General features: G+C 41.7%; 1 protein-coding gene and 1 long non-coding RNA gene across 4 annotated transcripts in view; one reads left to right on the top strand and one right to left on the bottom strand.

The window, feature by feature from the left end:
• MIA2 (MIA SH3 domain ER export factor 2) overlaps positions 1–16810 on the bottom strand; it is a 194700-nt gene extending 177890 nt beyond the window's left edge. For 2 of the 3 annotated variants that reach the window (XM_033952217.1, XM_033952218.1), the window contains exons 1-2: positions 16612–16805; positions 13007–13140 (exon numbers count right to left, since the gene is read on the bottom strand). In XM_033952217.1, coding sequence (XP_033808108.1) covers positions 13007–13140; positions 16612–16726 — 249 coding nt within the window. In that variant the 5' untranslated portion in view covers positions 16727–16805. Of the gene's footprint in view, positions 1–13006; positions 13141–16611 lie in introns of all 3 variants that reach the window. The other variant, XR_004540132.1, reaches the window with a different exon arrangement.
• LOC117363824 overlaps positions 1–20497 on the top strand; it is a 92808-nt gene that overhangs the window by 23218 nt on the left and 49093 nt on the right. The gene's annotated exons all lie outside the window — the stretch shown is intronic.

Raw genomic sequence — 20497 nt, 5'->3', positions numbered from 1 at the left:
AAAACTAGGTCTCAGCATATATGATCCTATAGCATGCAGTGGTCACCTCAGCTGGTTCCAAAGCTCTCAATATAGTTAAACAAATCTCAGGGAGAAAGGAAGGAATATGCGCCTTATCAATCCTGCTATCTACGGAAAATACCTGTTGCAGGTGAGCAATGTTGACAAGCAGGACGGAGTCAGGCACACAAGCTTAGGCCTCCTCATTCACATAGGAGGTAATGCAAAAGTGGCATTACCAATGCAGCAGTGCCAATGTGGTGCCTATTGAGCTCTTCTCATAAGGATCAGGTCCATCTACCTGGCCTTAAAGAGGTCAAACTTTCATTGACTAGGAGTAGAGCCTTTTTCTAAGCTGAACCTGCAATTTGGAATTCTTTAGTTGACAGTTTTCATGGTAATCTTTCTTATCCAGCTTTTCACAATTTTTATGTTTATGTTTATATTTATTCATTTGATGAATCGCTTATCTATAATTTACTAAGCGATTTACAATAAGATACAAGATACTAATATTATATACAAACTAAAATCAAAACTCATAAGCAGACAAACACTTGAACATTTTAAAACAAACTTAATCCTTTTAAAAGACATATTAATAGTATCCAGTACTAAATAAGAAACCGACTTATACACGGACATACTAAGACACATAATGATAAAAAGGGGAAAAGTTACATTTTAGATGTTGCGAGAAGAAAAGGGAACATTCAAGGAAAAAACATAGGGAGGGATAACTTGACTGCAGCAAAAGAGTATTTCTATTAAAGATTAAAAGCATCTTTAAAAAGGAAAGTTTTTAATTTATTTTTAAAAAGACTGAGATCCTTTTCATTTTTTATATATTGTGGCAAAGAGTTCCACGTCTGGGGGGCCACCATTGAGAACATGTCGTGCCGTCTGGTACCTACCACTTTTAAGGAAGGGACTGCCAATAACCCTTGTGCTAAAGAACGAAGTGAACGTGATACATTATGTGGGATAAGCATCCGGTTTATAAATGAAGGTTCATTTGAGGTTAGAGTTTTAAATACTAGCAATAAAATTTTGTATGTTATACGGTGCGTGATAGGGAGCCAATGTGACTCAATCAAATACGGGGTTACATGGTCATACTTTTTACCATTATATAAAAGTTTGACTGCAATGTTTTGAATTGTTTGTAGCCGTTTTTTTTCTTTTTGCGTAATATTGAGTAATAATGCATTGCAATAATCAAGCTTTGTTATTATCAGTGAGTGTAAAAGAATATTTAAAGATTTAGGTTCGAGAAATTTCGAGATTGAACGGATCATTCGCAATTTGTGAAGGCAAGATTATTAAGACAACTCTGTTTCAGCAACATTATGGATCCAATTAATCACTGACTGTGGGCAATGTTAGTAATTTTAATACAAGTTCTATAGTTATATTTGTACTTCATAGACATGGTGTTAAGAAGTTTTTGTATTGTGTACCACTCAATAGCAGTATATCAAAATGAATAAATCCAATCCAATCCTATTTACCTAATTTTGTTTATAGAATACAGTGGTGCCTCGCATAAAGAACGCCTCGCACAGCGAACGCTGCACACAACGAACTTCATGTCATGATTCATACAACGAACTTCGTTTCACACAACGAAGTCGCCCGAGCTTCCACGATCGCTGCCGATGTATTGCATCCTTCCGCGCAGGCACTGCAGGCAGTCGTTAGTCACTGCGCTTAACGCGTTTCACATAACGAACTTTTCGCATAACAAACTTGCTCCTGGAACGAATTAAGTTCGTTGTGTGAGGCACCACTGTACTAGTGTACCAGAAGAAATATGTGTTTATATTTTAGGCACACTATCCACAGAGCTGGCATAAATGCTCATACCTAGATTTCTAAGAAATGTTTACAAATCATGGTATTTAAGCTTCTAACTGTTCACCCTTCCCATTCTCCATGCACGTATACATCCCATCGCATTTAGGTACCGGGTTATTGGCTTCCAGTCAAACAAAGGACATCTATAAAATTCTGATCCTCACTTTTAAGGCCTTTAAGATGGGGATCCTGGTTTATGTAGCGGCATTTACAATCTCCTACTCACCAACATGTGTTTGGTGATCCCTGGTACTGCCAAGTCCTAAATCCACTCAACTTTAGCACCTTTTACCTGGAACAATCTTCTGTTAAGTATTCATAGGAAGCCCTCTTTGAAAAACTTTAAAACTACTATAAAGACCTTGTTATTTTTTATAACAGTTAGGTCTGCATTTCTCACTTCTCGCATCAAACTCTTTATTAATATGATTGATTGGTCTGAATATATGAAAGTACTGCTCTGTCCTCTTTATTAAGGAGTTATTTTTATTTTTTCTTAAATAGATTGTAAACTGTGCAGTTCTGCAAGTCAGCTATTTGTTTACTGGCTAAACTCTCGCTCAGACAGTGTCGTGTGAGCTGGTGCATTGTCATGATGCAAGAGCCATGAGTTGGTGGCGAAAAGTTCAGGTCGTTTTCATCTAAGTTTTTCACATAGCCTTTTCAGCACTTCCAAATAGGTAAACTTGATTAACTGTTTGTCCGGTTCGTACAAATTCATAATGAATAATCCTTCGGATATTTAACAACATTGTTTTGACTCTTGATTTGAACTGATGGAACTTTTTTGGTCGTGAAGAATTGGCTGACTTCAATTGTGCACTTTGACACTTTGTTTCAAGGTCGTATCGATACACCCGAGTTTCATCATCAGTGATAACATGGCCCAAAACATTGTCTTGCCTCTCAAAAAGGTCTTGGCAAATTTTGATGCTCCTTTGCTTTTGTTCATCAGTGAGCTCCTTTGGGTCCATTTTTGCACACACCTTTCTCATGCCAAGATTTTCAGTTAAGATTTTCCTGTTTCTCTATCGATGATTACTTGGTCTGCTATGCTTCTCACAATCAGCTGATGATTTTAACGCACAATTCAACATATCTTTGCAATGTTTTCATCAGTTCTGCTCGTTACTGGCTGCTCTGACCTCTCTTCTTCTTTATTTTTTTGGTAAATCTTTATTAAATTTCCAAACTACCATAGTGCAAACAAACAATTTCAATATACATAAGTGTATACAAAATGCACATTAACTTACAGACATTAATGTACAATTATTTCCCCCCAGCCCCCCATCAAATAATCAGAAAAAGTACATACCTACAGGAAACCTCCATATATTCCCCAAATGAAATTCCAATGCAAAACCCTCCCCCCTCCCACCCACCCTGGATGTCTATGCTTAAGGGTCGATAAAATAAAATCAATTATCATTCCTTACAGGTTTATTAGAATAGTATTCTCTTAAATTAAATTCAATCCAAATTCCAGCATGATCTGATAAAATGATTGGATCTATGCTGGCTTTTGTAATCTGCTGAGTTAATTGATCCGAAATAAAAATATAATCTATTCTTGAAAATGATTTATGTACATGGGAGTAAACAGAAAATTCTCGAGCATTAAAATGAAGAAACCGCCATATATCCTGACATCTCTTCATCAGTGACGCTTTCTCTCCCCTCAGAAAAGCATTTAATGTATTTGTACACTGCCATTTTCTTCATGGCATTAACCTCATAAACTTGGACTAACATGTCCTTGATTTCACTTCCACTCTTGCCATGTTTAACAATAAATTTAATGTTTGTTCATTGCTCTAATTCAAACTCCGACATTCTCGCGATGGCACACAAAAACATGCGACAATAACGAACGCCACTCAGCAAGACACCACATGTCAACACAAACACAGCTGTGAACCATTGATATACCAAGGTTATGAAACCTTATCCACCTGTTTGTACAGTGCTGCCAACGTAAGTGCACGGTAGCAAGTTCATGAACTTAATTGTCAAACCTCATATATGCACATTTATGTCAGTATTTTGCTAATTTAGGCACATTCTTGTCACCTAAAAATATGCACACTGTTATATAGATTACCCTCGTATTGTTTTAATCCTTAGAGCAGCCTGCATAATCAAGTGCAAGAGTTCCTAGGTGACTGGACATTCGGAAAATCAACAAAAATCTGTGGCTTCAATTGGGTGCAGATCATCTGCTTAGGCTGTGCCTTACCCCTTTGTCTCGTTTAAGTGCTGCAGCTCATTGCACCTGTCGTGGTTGTTATTGACGGTAAAATCTCTTCTTGGAATAAAAACCAAATCTGAACTGCTTGAATGACGTGTGTCTAGCAGAGGTTGCTAATGTAGACTGTTGAACAGCTGAGAGATGCACTGCTGACGTATAGAGCAATGGTCTTTAATTAAATCCACAGTCTCCTTAGCCTTCTCTCAAAAGAGCAAGTCTCCAGTACAAGGAAAATCTGCTCACTTTGAGTGGACATCTTCCCATAAGCTTGAAGTGTGCAACCATGCCGAAGCAGACATTCTAGCCGAGGTTTCAAGAGCCCTAAGGAAGTACGTGTCACGTTCATCAGCATCTGCTAGAATGGATGATAACTGGTCCTGAGCTTGGGAGAAAGAGCTGGCGAGAAGACCTGCATCTTATAGAAGAGTGTGCATAAATTCTATTATATGCTACTATTTATCATTTCTATAGCATTGCTAGATGTACACAGCGTTGTACATTAAGAGCTGGTGAATGACTATGTTGTCAGAAACATACCTCCTTGCAATACTTCCTTTCCAATATGATGCCGGACATCTGGACCTCATTAAATCCTAGAGCTGGTTGAATCTTGAACTTCACAGCCAATCATTTAGAGAATGATTCAATAGAGAATGGATTTTGTCACATACAGAATTGTTAGTCTTTTAGTACATATAGGTACTGCCACTGCTGTCTTTGAAACCTCTTTATACTTTAAAAGGCCAGAGACATGATCTGGGTCGTGTTTCCTGCTAAATGGGAAAAAGCACCTCTTTATCTATCTTAGAGTAAGGTTAGGAAATTCTTCTTTACGGAGAGGGTGGTTGATGCCTGGAATGCGCTCCCAAGGGAGGTGGTGGAGAGGAAAACGGTAATAGAGTTCAAACAAGCATGGGATAAACATAGAGGATCTCTAATCAGGAAATAGGTATATATCAAAGGAACTAAGGCCAGTACTGGGCAGACTTGCACAGTCTGTGTCCTGTATATGACCATTCATTGAGGACGGGCTGGGGAGGGCTTTGATGGTTGGGATAGTTTAGATGGGCTGGAGTGAGTTTTGACCCAGATTGCAGTAGCTAGAACCTAAGCACACTACCAGGCAGAACTCTGGGTTTCTGGCCCAAAAATATCTAAGAAAAAGGACCATTTAAATTAAATTATTAATTTATAGAGCATGTATGGTAGGGCAGACTGAATGGACCATTTGGGTCTTTATCTGCCATCATTTACTATGTTACTGGTAAACTTTAGATATGAAATGGCCTCATAAAGGGATTCATTCCTTATAGGTGGAAGAGAAGAATCAAAATGAATACCAGCAGATTAATCTTCCTTATACTCAGTGAAGGGTAGCTGTATATCAAAAGATTCTACTAAGCCTTTCACAATAGAAAGAAATCTAGAAAAGACGGAGGAAGGTAATGAGCCAATTCATGGTTCTAGTCTGGGGAGGAATCTAGAAAAGTCAGAGGAAGGTAATCAGCCAATTCATTTTTCTAGTCTGAAGAGGACAATAAGGAGACAATTAGATCTAAGCAGGAAGCTCTCTGCATAGAAGTAAGAGCAGACAAGTGCACTGATTCTTTATGTTGTGATGTAGAGGGAACATCTGATGCATCTTTAAGATATCCCTTCACATAAAATCTTCAAAAATCCTTTGAAGAATAAAAGGGAAAGCTGAGATAGTGAAAAGATATAGATGAGGGAGATTTATTGGCTACTGTAATCAATACCAGTATCTTATAAGTAGGAAATTGCGCAGAAGATTGCGCAGTGATAGAACATTTTGTGCTGAAGGAACTGTTAACAGGATTTCATTGGACAGCCCCACAGAGGGAGAATTTGGGCTAACCTGCTTGCACTTAACTAGCTCTTTGGCTGGGATTCATGCAAGCAAGTCTGTTCAGGCAGCTGCAGGCACTTAAGAATCAACTGCACTGTGAGCTTTTCTGCATAGAGGAAGCCTTTTTTGTGATGCTCTTCCAAGAGCCACTTCTTTTTGGCATCCAAATGCGCTAAGTTGATTAAGATGATCTTTTCATGCTCTCATAAATTTTCAAGCACAATGTTTACAGTCTTTTGGGTCGGGTTCAGGACCAAGGCAGAAGAGGTAGTTGATGTTCATGTCGAAACTCAGAATTTTCTTTCACATTTTGGGCACAAAAGAAAAAGAATAAAAACTTTAACAAGAAACAAAAATCGGAGAGTTTTGTTTTGCATCTGTCCACAAAAAAAAAATACTGAGGAGTTAATAAGATTACTGCATGTAGGAATGGCCATGCATGCTCAGAATTTTACACTCAAGATCTATCTTGGAGCTGTCAGATGATGTCACTCACTTGTGTGTCTGACTCAATCCTGCCTGTCAACAGAAAATGGCTAGTATAAAGTTGTTTGCAGGGATGCACACATACAATTATATGTGCTGACAACAGCATGCAGAATTTTCTCAAGGGTGTTGTTTGGATGGACCTACGTGGGTTCAAATTTCAATGTAGTATCATACTGTATAAAATATACATGTACTTGTATAGATTGCACGTACGCTTTTAGGACTTCTTTAGAGCAGGTATAAATTTGTGTAAGAGAATTTCTGTATTGTTACAGATAGCTCTGGCTGCCTCGTTTATAAAAGTGTGGCACAGTGGTTAAAGCTACAGCCTCAGCACCCTGAGGTTGTGGGTTCGAGCCCACGCTGCTCCTTGTGACCCTGGAAAGTCACTTAATCCCCCAATCGCCCCAGGTATATTAGACAGATTGTGAGCCCGCTGGGACAGACAGGGAAAAATGTTTGAGTACCTGAATAAATTCATGTAAACCGTTTTGAGCTCTCCTGGGAGAACAATATAGAAAATTGAATAAATAAATAAATGTTGCCTGTATAAAATAGGTGCTTTTTTGGCTATTTCATGTAGGTGTCAAACTCCTCTTATTGACTTACAAATGCATTCATTCCAAAGTTCCTCAATATCTCTCATCTCTTATCTCCCCCTATACTCCTCCCCGGGAACTCCGTTCGTCAGGTAAGTCTCTCCTATCAGTACTTTCTCCACTAATGCCAACTCCAGACTCCGTTCCTTCCCCCTTGCAGTGCAATACACCTAGAACAGACTCCCTGAATCACTACATCATGTTCCGTCCCTGGAAGTATTCAAATCCAGGCTCAAGGCCCACTGCTTCAAGGTTGCTTTTAACTCCTAACTCCCACTCGTTGTAGGGCATTCTTGCCTGATGAACTTTCCAATCCCCTCTTGTCATGTTTGGCTGTTGATTAGATGGTAGGCTCGTCTGAGCAAGGACTGTGCCTTGAATGTTCTAATGTACAGTGTTGCGTACATCTAACACCACTATAGAACATAAGAACATAAAAAATGCCTGCACCGGATCTAGTCCGGTGATCCGCACATGCAGAGGCTCAGCCAAGCTTACCCCAGCGAATACCTTAGCCACTCGTATCCCTCAATGTGTCCTGCAAGAAGATGTGCGTCCAATTTTTCCTTAAATCCTAGAATGGTGGTTTCCTCCACCACCTCTTCTGGGAGAGAATTCCAGGCGTTCACCACTCGCTGTGTGAAGCAGAACTTTCTGACATTTGTCCTGGCCGTGTCCCCTCTCAGCTTCAGTCCATGACCTCTTGTCTGATTCCGAGTCACATTTGACAATGTGAATAACGTTTCTTGCTCACCATCCTTTCCCCCTGCTGGTGAGTGAGCTTGCTCCATTTTGTCGATTTCTTTTAGTATTTTAAAAGTCTCTATCAGATCCTCTCTCAGTCTTCTCTTCTCGAGGGTGAATAATCCCAGTTTTCTGAGGCGATCTTTGTAGCTCAAGTTCTCCATACCTTTTACTAACTTCGTCACTCGCCTCTGCACCCTCTCCAGCAGTGTTATATCCTTCTTCAGGTATGGAGACCAGTGTTGGACACAGTATTCCAAGTGTGGTCCGACCATTGCTCTATAAAGCGGCATTATGACCTCCTTCGATCTACTCGTGATACCCTTCTTTATCATGCCTAACATCCTGTTTGCTTTCTTTGTCGCCACTGTGCATTGAGCCGATGGCTTCAAGGTCCTGTCTATCAGTACCCCCAGGTCCTTTTCTTGTTCGCTCTTCCCCAATGTTATACCTAACAGTTTATACTCATGCTCCTTGTTTTTCCTGCCCAGGTGCATCACTTTGCATTTTTCTACATTAAAACTCATCTGCCAATTCTCTGCCCATCTCTCAAGTTGGTTCAAATCTCTCTGGAGCTTCTCGCTGTCTTTTTGTGACCTGATTGCCCGGCATAGCTTTGTGTCATCTGCAAACTTGATGATAACACTGGTCGTTTCTTCTTCCAGGTCATTTACGAAGATATTGAATAAGATAGGCCCAAGAACCGAGCCCTGAGGCACACCGCTAGTTACTTTCTTCCAGTCCGAGTACTTCCCATTTATGCCCACTCTGTGTCTTGTGTTTTCCAGCCAGTTTCCTATCCATCTTAGTATATCCCCTTCTATTCCATGACTTTGTAGTTTTCTGAGAAGTCTCTCGTGTGGCACTTTGTCAAACGCTTTCTGGAAGTCCAAGTATATTATGTCCACTGGTTCTCCGCTATCAACTTGTTTGTTCACCTTCTCGAAAAACTGAAGTAAGTTCGTCAAGCATGCTGACTACCTCTCAGCAGGTCATGGGAATCCAGATGCTGGACTATGCTATCTTTAATCAAAGCCTCAACCATTTTCCCAGGGACAGATGTGAGACTCACAGGTCTATAGTTTCCCAGTTCTCCTCTTGATCCTTTTGTGAAGATTGGGATGACGTTCGCTATCTTCCAGTCTTCTGGTATCCATCCGGTTCTAATTGACATGTTAGCGAGGGATTGCAGTAGTTCTCCGATTTCTACCTTTAGCTCCTTTAATACTCTCGGGTGAATTCCATCTGGGCCAGGAGATTTGTCACTTTTTAGTTTGTCAATCTGATAGTATATCTGGTCCAGATTCACCTTCACTGTGGTGAGGCTCTCCTCTATTTCTCCCTTGAATATTTTCACTGATTCGGGTATTGATTTGGCGTCTTCTTTGGTAAAGACAGATGCAAAGAAGGAATTTAATCTGTCTGCAATCTGTTTGTCTTCTTTGATGTATCCTATTCTTCCTTGGTCGTCGAGAGGGCCAACTGTCTCCTTTGCAGGTTTCTTCCCTTTAGCGTATCTAAAAAAGGGTTTTGAAGTTTTTGGCCTTTTACGCTATCTTTTCCTCATAGTCCCTTTTGGCTTCTCTCACCGCCTTGTGGCACTTCTTCTGGTCATCTTTGTGGCTGTTCCAAGCCTTGGTTGATTTCTCGCATTTCCATTTTTTAAATGAGTCCTTCTTTTCCCTTACTGCATCCTTCACCTCTTTGGTTAGCCAAGCTGGTTCTCTTCTGCCTTTATTTTTCCTTCCTTTGGCTATCTGCGGAATGTATAGATTCTGTGCTTTGGTGATAGTATTTTTTAGTAGGGACCATGCTTGCTCTACCGTTTTGATTTCGGCTATCCTTTTCTTGATCCGTTTTCTTACCATGGCTCTCATGTTATCGTATCTTCCTTTTTTAATGTTAAAGGTGGTGGTTAGGGTCTTGGTTCGCTTCCCCTTCCCGATGTCGTGTTTAAAGTTGATCATGCTGTGATCGCTCGTCCCCAGAGGGACCGTGACTTCTTCTTCTTTTGTTTGCCCAGTTATGCCATTTAGGACCAAGTGCAAGGTGGCATTTTGTCTTTTCGGTTCTCCTACCATTTGTTCTAGGAAGCAGTCTCCCATCATTTCCAGGAACTTTATTTCTTTGCCGCAGCTTGAGGTTGCTAGGTCTTTCCCTGGGAAGTTGAAGTCTCCCATGATCGTTACATTGCCTGTCCTACATTCATGCCTTATTTCTTCTATCATTTCAGTCTGTTTCCTCCGTCTGTCCTGGGGGGTCGATAGTAGAGACCTATTTTTGTGTCTGCTCCGTTCTGTCTGGGGATCTTTACCCAGAGGGACTCCAGTTTCTTTTTCCCCTCCGCCTTCCCTTCTCCGGTAGATTCTACTCCTTCCTGGACATATAGGGCAACACCTCCCTCTTTCTGCCCTATTCTGTCTCTTCTGTAAAGCTTGTATCCCTGCAGTACTGTGTCCCATTCATTTTCCTCGTTCCACCATGTTTCTGTTATGCCAATGATATCTATTTCTTCGCGTCTTGCTAGTGTCTTTAACTCCCCCATTTTATTTCTCAGGCTTCTGGCATTCGTGTACATACATTTAAGCTCCCTTTGTGCTGCCTTCTTGGACTTTCTGGGATTCACAGTCCTTATTGTGTCTTTCACGGCATCTATTTGTGCTCTTTTTCTGTCTCCCTCATTTGCTTCAAGTTCTTCCCCTTTATCTGAGCTGATGTCTTTAGTGCCTTCATTGGGGTCTCCTGCTGCCCGGGCCATTGACTGGTTGTCGACTGTCCACTCTCCCCTGATCTTCAGTTTAAAGCCTTCTCAATGGCCTTCTTCATGTTTCCAGCCAATATTCTCACCCCTTCTTTGGTGAGGTGTAGTCTGTCCTTTCTATAGTACCTGCTTCTTCCCCAGAACGCCGTCCAGTTGCACACGAAGTCAAAGCCTTCTTCCTCGCACCATCGTCTCATCCAGGCGTTGACTGCTCACAGTTCATCTTGCCTCTTCGCATCTGCTCTCGGTACCGGGAGGATCTCAGAGAATGCTACTTTCACCTCCCTGACCTTCAGTTTTCTTCTGAGTGAGCGGAGCTGGTCTTCATTTCCTCCCTATCATATTTCTGTCCGCTCACGTCGTTGGTTCCCACATGGATAAGTACAGCAGTGTCATCCCCTCCTGCGCTGTCTATGATCCTGATGATCCTGCTGGCCACATCCTTCACTCTTGCTCCGGCCAGTCTATCTTCTCTTCCTCCTGCAGTGTGGCTGTCAACATTGCGTATAATGGAATCCCCAACAATGATCCCTATCTTCTCTATTCGAGGGTTTCTTGGGGGTCGTAAGTCCACGTCCATGGTGTAGGTCCTGTCTTCTTTCTTCTGTGACACATCCCCATGTAGTCTTGCATTTCCGCTGGGTGAGCGGTTGTCCTCAACCTCCTCTTCCATCTCTTCGTCAATTGTAGTGGTATCTCCGCCCATCTCGCCTAGGCCTTCTTCCTGGGTTGTTGGGGTACAGTTCTCCAGCCCTGGGACCTCCACATGTTGCTGGTGGGCTTCCTCGATGAATTTCTCAAGTTCCTCGATCTCTTCACTGGCACTGGACTTCACAAGCAACTTCTCCTGTTTGCTGGGTTCTTCTTTAAAGGTGAGGAGTTCTTCTAATTCTCTCACTGTTCCCTCCAGCATACGGACTTGCTATTTCAGGCTGTCCAGCTCTCTGCAACGACTGCAAACATATGCCCTAGTCCCTGAGGGAAGGTAGTCATACATATTGCAGCCAGTGCAGAAGACTGGAAAGCCCATCTTCTGGCTACCGTAAGCGATCATTTCCTTCTTCCCTTCTGAGGTGTCTGGGCTGTTTGTGACTCGACTTCCTGTTGCTGTCTTCCTGTTAGTAGTGAGTCTGCTGGTGCTGCTTTGATTTAGGTGAGTGCTTGTTCTAGGTGTGTGGTGTGCAAGAAGTGTTCCCTGTTGTGTGGCTAGGTAAGAAATGTTAAGTAGTAGCAGTAGGTGTCCCATTATTAGTGGCGTACGGTGAAGGCTTTCAGGTGATTCAGTGAATCCCCAGCTCTATAGCCCTGCTTTTTTTTGTTGTTGTTTAATTTTTGCTTGATGCAGTTTGATTTGTTGAGTAGGCAGCCTGCTCAATCAGTCAAACTGCATCATACAAAAAGTAAACAAAAAAAACAAAAAAAGAAGGGTTCTTGGGCTGGGGATTCTCTGAACCAACTTGTTCACTCAATATCAGAACCCTATCTGAAAAGTGATCTATACTCTGCAACACTACAAGGCCTTAATCATATACATTCGTCATCCATGCAGTACACAAACCACACAAGGGAGACAACAAGAAGAAGAAAAAGAAATGGAGAAAAAGGCCTCAGTTCAGCTTCATTTGGCTAAAAAAACTCCACTTCTTCAATAACTTCTCCTGCATGAAAGCAAAAAAATGTCTCTAAGAAAAAAACACTATAGTAGCCTGCAAAACAGTATCAATTATCACGCCTCCAAAGAGAAGATGATGATATCAGTGGGTAGTTAAAGCAAGAGGCACCACGGTTCAGTTCATAAACATCAGACGTAAAAGGAAGAAAAAAACTTAGCTGCTACCAGCTGTATCATCGAAGCTGGGCAGCCACTACACCCTGAACCCCCCTGAAGACCCAAACAGTGCTGATCTAAACTTGATTGACTGAGCAACATCTGCCTGTTGCCTGCTCAACCAATCAAATTCAGAGCAGTGCCCTCAGGGCCTTTAGGGGGTGGGGCGAATCCCCTGAAGGCCCTGCCTGCATGCCACTGCCCATTATGAAATTATGTCCAAAGTAGGAAAACCCTCTGCTATTGCATATGTATGTGATGAAAATGCTTAGTACCTCTTGCCCTTGATTAGTACAATGCTTCAATTATTTTATGGTCGTTCCTTTCTCCAGCCCCATGAAAGAAGGTAACCAATTTCTGACACTTCTTCCTAAACTTGTAACCTGTTCTGGGCTCTTTGGGGAGGATGGGCTAAAAAAATCAAATCAATCAATCAATCAATCAATCTTATTGTAAGGACAGTTCAGCAGACATTTCTAACAGTACAACTCCTTGTGGCTTTGTTTCACAAGATAAGCTCTGAACTAGGCTTTCCATCAAATGGCTTCATGGCTCATATTTGATTTTTGTTTTTATTTGTCCATTTCTAAATTGAAGTTGGCATACTTACACTTCCTGCCCACAAATCTTCTCTTTTTCCTGTCAGTTTAAAATACACAAGCACTTCTTCTCCTGTTTTGAAGTTCAGGTATCTGCAATCCGGTCCTGTGTAGTCCTGGGCAGCTTGAACTCGGATCATTAAACCTAAATAAATATTTAAAAGACAGGGAGGAAATTATGAACAGACACAAATTAACAGGTTCCTGGACTGATCCATTTAAACACAGAAATGCTGTATTTGGTTATTTAGGAGCCAGTATAAAATCTGCAATGGTAAAGCATATAACCTATCAGTACTTTGGGTTTTATATCAGATATATTGAACTAATGCACATGTGTCAAACACAAGGCTCACGGGCCAAATCTGGCCTGCCTGGCCGTTTTATGCAGCCCGCACTGACTGTGCACCTGACACTACACTCTCCAGGAACCTCCTTGAGTCCCAACTCCCCCACCTACCACCTCCCCGCTGCTGAAATATAAAATCTTTGGGCACCAACATGAATCCAGCCTCCCACTGTCGGCCTGCCCCGGAAGTGTTCTTTCTTCAGGATCCTGCCTTCATGGGAAGAGAAAGTGCTACAGAAAGAACAGTTCTGAGGCAGGCCAATGGCGGGAGACTGGCTTTATGTTGGTTGCCCGAAGATTTTAAATTTCAGCAGCGGGGGGGGGGGGGGGGTGGTAGGTAGGGAAGTTGGGAATTGGGGACTGTCATACTGTAGGATCCAGCTGAGAAGGGAGGGCTGGGATTGGGAATGAGGGAAGGACATACTGTACGGGCTGGGAGGGGGTTGGGAAGGACAGAGGCTGCACAGGCTGGGGGTTAGGAAGGGAGGGAAAAAGATATGCTGCTGGTAGGTGAGGGAAGAGAAAAAGGAAATTCTTGGATATATGTGTGTGGAGTGGGAGGTAAAAAGAGATGGTATACATGGGCAAGAAGGAGAATTGTTGGACATCATAGTGGTGGAGAGGAGGGAGGGAGAAATGTTCCACTAGGAGGGAGGAGAGATGACTCAATGAAGGGAGAGATGTCAGATTCTGGAGAAAGGTGATGGAAGGAGGGAAGGAGGATGTCAGAACACTGGAATGGGAAGGAGAGAGAGAGAGAGATGCCAGACCGCACAAAGGAGAGAAGGCAAGAGATGTTAGACCTCAGGAAGAGGGAGGGAAGGAGAGAGAGATGCTAGACCATATGAATGGGGAAGGGGGAAAGACAGTTGTCTGACCATGGGAGAGGGATGAGATGGTGTAGGGATGGAGGGGAAGGGGAGACAGAGGAAGGAGATGATGAACAGCAATGGGTGCGGCAGGGAAGTGATAAGAAGAAAGGGGAGAAGAAAGAGGGAGGAGATAGTACACATGGATAGATGGGAAGGGAAGACAAGGAAAAGTAGATAGATTTTGAGAAGAAAGCAGAAAAATGGAAGAAAGTTGAATGTTAAAAGTTAATGCTACAGATGGATGTATGGCAAGTGAAGGGGAGAAAAACAACAAATGGATAAGGTGGCCCTGGATACACAGTTAAGAACACAGACAGAAGGAAGTGCAGCCAGAGACTGGGAAAAGATGATATGAAAAACAAAATTACCAGACAACAAAGGTAGGAAATGATTTTATTTTTAATTTAGTGATTGAATTGTGTCAGTTTTGAGAATTTACATCTGCTGTCTATATTTTGCACTGTTCAGGAAGAAATGCATTTGTTTCTATTTCTCTGGGTTTGTGCTGCATGCAGTCTTCCATCTTAAGGTTTCGTTTGTATACATTAGTACTTTTAGTTTGTGGTTCTGTATTTGCATAGGGGTTATCTGTGTTCTGGTAGGAATGAATGTTGAGAATCATACAGTGTGCTTTGTGTAGTTTAATTTTGTGGTTAACCATCATGTGTTGTTAATAAGATTATATTGTGTGTATATTACAATTTGTACTATTATGGGGGCGGCGGGCGGGTTCTTCAGGCCCCCCAAATAAAAAAGCGTTCCACTGCCTATGCCTAGAACAGTGGTCTCAAACTCGCGGCCGGGGGCCACATGCGGCCCGCCAGGTACTATTTTGAGGCACTCGGTATGTTTATCATAATCACAAAAGTAAAATAAAACATTTTCTTGATCATATGTCTCTTTAGCTCTAAATTACAATATTATTATTAAGACTTGGCCAAAAGGAAAGTTTTATTTATTTATTTATTTATTTATTTAGCCCGTCCTCCCAAAGGAGCCCAGAACGGGTTACAAAGGTACATTCACAGTATAGAAGGACAAAATTATTGAAAGACATTTTTGGCAGACATAGCTTAGAAGAATTTGTGGCATTCGTAGACGATATTACATGGCATAGTATAGATTTAGTACAGCAGTCACTGTACTAACAGAACAGAACATAATTGTACTAAAGCTACTACATGATTGGTGGTTGGCAGTTTAGGTGCCGTGAGTAGCGTCGGTCATTATAAATTATAAAGAGTTTTACGTCATGTACAATTGTCATTTTTTTAATGAGATTTTAACTATTTGTTCTGAGGCCCTCCAAGTACCTACAAATCCAAAATGTGGCCCTGCAAAGGGTTTGAGTTTGAGACCACTGGCCTAGAATGACTATTTGAATAAACTTGGGATTAAGTATGGTAACATCAATGAGGTGAGAATAATCAAGTGAATCGCTGGAATGGTGTCTCAGGGTAAGGAAGGATCTATACTTCTACTAAGACTAAGTGCCTCTACTATCAAATTGCACTAGCAGTTTATAGTGCAGAAAGCTGCGCTGAATGGCCTGCGCTGCTCCCGACTCTCATAGGAACTCTATGAGCGTCGGGAGCAGCGCAGGCCATTCAGCGTGGCTCACCGCGCTACAAACTGCTAGTACGGTTTGATAGAAGAGGCCCTAAGTATTTTAATAAAAAAATTCAGCCCGCGATTTTTAGATTTCAGCCTCTTATGTGATTGAGTTCGATACCTCTGCCCTAGAGTGTGCAAATGCTGTCGCATGAACTTACACCTGCTCCAAGACAGATGTGATTTGTGTGTATATATATAAAATTCATACATTACAACTCTGCCTCAGCTTTGCCCAAAGTATGCCCAGGGAACAGATCACTCACTCTTATACAAATGTACAGTATACCAATGCAGTATTATACGAGGGTTTTTTCCATATGCAAAACTTGCTAGATATATTCATAAAAAAAAAAAAAAAAGAAAAATAGACAATTTACAAAACAATCGTCTTTCCACCTTTTACTATTTCAGCCTTGTTCCAAGGTTGCATTTGAGAGAAATGCCTTTATTTTCCAGTTGCCTAGATTTCACAATGTGATTACAAGTGATGCATCTTTTGTCTTTTTTATTTATTTATTTATTTATTTATAATCTTTATTTAGCTGAAGCCACTGCTGTATAGGAAACCTTAGGGAATAAAAAGTCTCATGTCCCTGCCTGCTTGGCTTCAGGCACTGGGTCTGCACATATTTCCTATAAACTTTGTCCCCTCATACGCTATTTACTGTTGCAAAAACATTTCACCGAAGCACTTAAAAGATAGAATAACATGTGTCTTCCAAGGAAAGAATGGACTCAACCACCAACACTACCCCACCAAACAAAAAACAAGACAACTTACTTTCACACTCTGAGTCACCACATTTCTTCATCTCAGACAGGATCTTCTCACTCTGTAGACTTGTTAAAAATGACACCACCAAAAGCAAACTTCCCTGAGCCCCAAACTGTACCATACTGGAAAATGCAGAGAACGAAACCTGGGGATTATCCAAAATGAACAAATTTATGATAGTCGCCTGAGTAGAAGGATCAAAAGATGTGTTAAGTTGCCATTTTCTTCCAGCTTGTTGGTTTCACCCTGCCCAGTGAGCTGTAAATCTGCAGAGTCAGGTGTCAAGGCTGTTCACAGATAGAAGTAATCATTAACTAAAACAGGCTGGTTTGGCTATGCAATGTCTCTTCCTCATCAGTTTACCCCAGAGACTTTACCCTGCTACACTACAGATAGTCACATTTTACCATTGTTTTTACCTAACAGACTGTATTGTAGCCCAGAAAGTCAAGTGAGCAATCTTTCTTGTCCTGCAAAACTTGGCTGTTTGAAAAATGCTTTTTCCAACGATTAAATTTAGGTAGCTTTTGTTTTAATTTGTTATGTTCTTATACTAATTTATTTGTAAATTGCTTTGCAACTGCTTTCCAGAAGAGGCAGTACTGTAATAATAATAATAATAACTTTATTCTTTTATACCGCAATACCTCAGTGCGGTTCACAACAAGAGAACTGTGAAAACACAGTGATAATACATCAAAATCCATAATTTATAAAATCACAATTTTCCTTAAAATTGACAAATGTCATTATACAAATTTGTTAAACAAATAAGTTTTCAATGATCTTCTAAAAGCTTGATAAGAAGGGGAAGACACAATGAAATCATTTCTTGTTCCATTTTCCCGCTTGAAAGGACATGGGAAAAATCAGATAGCATGTCACTGATTTGCACTACTCACTTTCCATTGGTTAGGCCAAAACTTCCCCATTCCAAAAAAAGGACGTATTGGTTTGTTTTCCTGGCTCTTAAACATAGAAAAATGAAGGCAAATAAATACCATGCAGCCTACCCAGGCTGCCCATCCATGCCATCTACTACTACTACTTATCACTTATGTACGCAGCGCTGTACATTTTGACATTTATAGACAGTCCCTGCTCAGAAGAGCTTCAAAACTAACTTGGATAGACAGACATGACTATCCCTTTCTCTCCCTTAGAGATCCTATATATTTTCCCAAGCTTTCTTCAATTCAGACACAGTTTTTGTCTCTACTATGTTCACCAGGAGAAAGTTCCCTGCATTCGCCACCCTTTCCATGAAGAAGTATTTCCTTAGCTTACTCCTGAATCTATCCCATTTCACCTTCATCCTGTTCCCCCTCATTCCAGGGCTTCTTTTCAATTTTAAGAGACTCGCCCCATGGAAGCATTTAAAGGTCTCTATTATCATATCTTCCCTCTCCCACCTTTCTTCCAAGGTATACATATTGAGACCTTTGTCTGCCCCTATAGGTGATAGGCTCAGGAATAATCTAAGAAAACACTTTTTTTTTTATAGAAAAGGTGGTAGATGCATGGAATAGGCCTTTGGTGAATTGATTCAAAATCAATTCCTTTTTTAAAAAAATGGGCCTCCCGATTCGGTGACCAATCCTCCTCCCCGTGCCTTCAGGTCTCCTAAAGCAGAAGTGGCAGTGCTGCCTCTTACAGGCCGTCCACTGCGGTGACGGGTCATAAGCGTGTCGGACAAACGGGCGCCAGCAAATTGGAGCGGACAATTGAGCGCAAGATAGCAGCACGCCACACAAAAACCTTATTTTAAAGGGCTCCGACGGGGGTGTGTGGAGGGGTACGTCCCCAGTTTACTAAATACTGGTCGCGCTGCCGTGTTGGGGGTGTGTGGTGGATGTAACCCCCCACATTATACAGAAAACTTAACTTTTCCCCTAAAAATAGGGAAAAAGTTAAGTTTCCTCTATAATGAGGGGGTTGCAAACCCCCAAAACCATCCCCAATGGCAGTGCAAACAGTATTTAGTAAACTGGGGGGGGTTCCCCCCACACACATCCCCGTCGGAGCCCTTTAAAATAAGGTTTTTGTGCAGCGAACTACTGTCTTGCGCTCAATTGTCTGCTCCAATTTGTCGGTGCTCGTTTGTCCGGCGCGCTTATGACTGTGAACCGTCCACTGCTGCTGCCACTCCTGCTTTAGGGGGTGAGGGGGTAGGGTCAGTCGGAAAGTGCTGCAGTGTCCTCCGGCTTCCCCCCTGGCCTCCCGCTCTTACCTTGAGATAATTACGGCAGCCTGCAGAGAGGATCACCGTCTTCCTCAGCAACACGTTCCCTCTGCCGTGATCCTGTTTTTCTAGCTATGTTCTAAATGTGACTAGCAAGGTAGCCCGTTATTCAATATAATCCTTAGACGATTCCAGGAACCGAGAGATATTTAAACTATCAGGTGACACCAGTTGGTCTATTTGACCTTCTTCTCCAATAATAAAGAGTCCACTGCTGAATATTGAAGTACAGTATATCTCTCAAATACATTTTCAAAAGTTCTAAAGGTGCCAAATAATGAGAGATAGGAAAATTATGAAATCTAAGATTTCTATTTCTAATCAAATTTTCCATCTTCTCAATTTGAACATGCATTGACACACTGTCCTTAATACTGGACTTTGCTACCAACTGCAAGGTATTCACAGAAGCTTCTACCTTATCCACTTTATTCTCAATTAAAGCCAACTGGGTCTCTTGATTACTTTAACAGTCATATCATTAGAAAATTGACACAACTTAGAAACAGTGCTTTGAAGGGAAGTTTCAATTCTATTTACTACTAACCAAACATCCTGCAAGGTAATAGCTTTTTCCTTTGAGAAGGTCTCAGCACTTGGCCCCAATTCCATTTGAACAGGAACCAAGCCCAGGAAGCTAGTTGACACAGCACCCTGCCTAACAGGCCCAAGATTTGTAGCACCTACTAAAACTTGTAGGGGAGATGATTTAATCTCATCTTAAGAGGTTGAACCAATACTCCCCTCAGATCTTAGTAAAGGTTGAAGAGGAAGTGTAGGTTCCCCAGATGATAAAGAGGCTGGGTCAGATAAATTCACACTATCAACATTCATAGTTACTAAAGTTGACTGCAAAAATCTATCTAAAATCCCTACTGCTGAGGGAATTATTTTTGCCTTCATAGAAACATAGAAACATAGAAACATAGAAAAAGCGGCAGAAAAGGGCTATTGCCCACCAAGTCTGCCCATTCCAAGTATCCCCCCCCTGAGTTTACTCCCTTAAAGATCCCACGTGAGTATCCCATTTTTTCTTAAAATCTGTTACGCTACTGGCCTTTATCACCTGGGGTGGGAGTCTGTTCCAATGGTCCACCACTCTCTCGGTGAAGAAGTACTTCCTGGGATCGCCATGAAACTTCCCTCCCCTGATTTTCAGCGGATGCCCTCTGGTGGTTGAGGGTCCCATGAGTAATAAGCATCTGCCTACTATGTTACAAAGTTTGGCATCGTCGGCGAACAGTGATACCCTTCCTCTAAGTCCTTTCGTCATATCTCTTATGAATAAATTGAATAGGATCGGACCCAGGACCGATCCCTGCGGCACTCCACTGATCACGTCCGATGCTTTGGATGGGGTACCGTTTACCACCACCCTCTGAAGTCTACCGCTCAGCCAATCCCCAACCCATGTAGTTAGAATGTCTCCTAATCCCATCGATTTCAGCTTGTTCAGTAATCTTCGATGAGGGACGCTATCAAATACTTTACTGAAGTCCAAGTATACCACGTCCAGTGACTCTCCGGCGTCCAGTTGTCTGGTAACCCAGTCAAAAAAGCTAATCAGATTAGATTGGCAGGATCTACCCCGGGTGAACCCGTGTTGGTGTGGATCACGCAGTTTTTCTTCATCTAGGATTGTGTCAAGAT

This window comes from Geotrypetes seraphini, chromosome 7 (genome assembly GCF_902459505.1).
Source record: "Geotrypetes seraphini chromosome 7, aGeoSer1.1, whole genome shotgun sequence".
NCBI classification, from domain to species: domain Eukaryota; kingdom Metazoa; phylum Chordata; class Amphibia; order Gymnophiona; family Dermophiidae; genus Geotrypetes; species Geotrypetes seraphini.
Note: the sequence above shows the minus strand (reverse complement) of the source record. Positions and strands in the feature narration are given on the sequence as shown.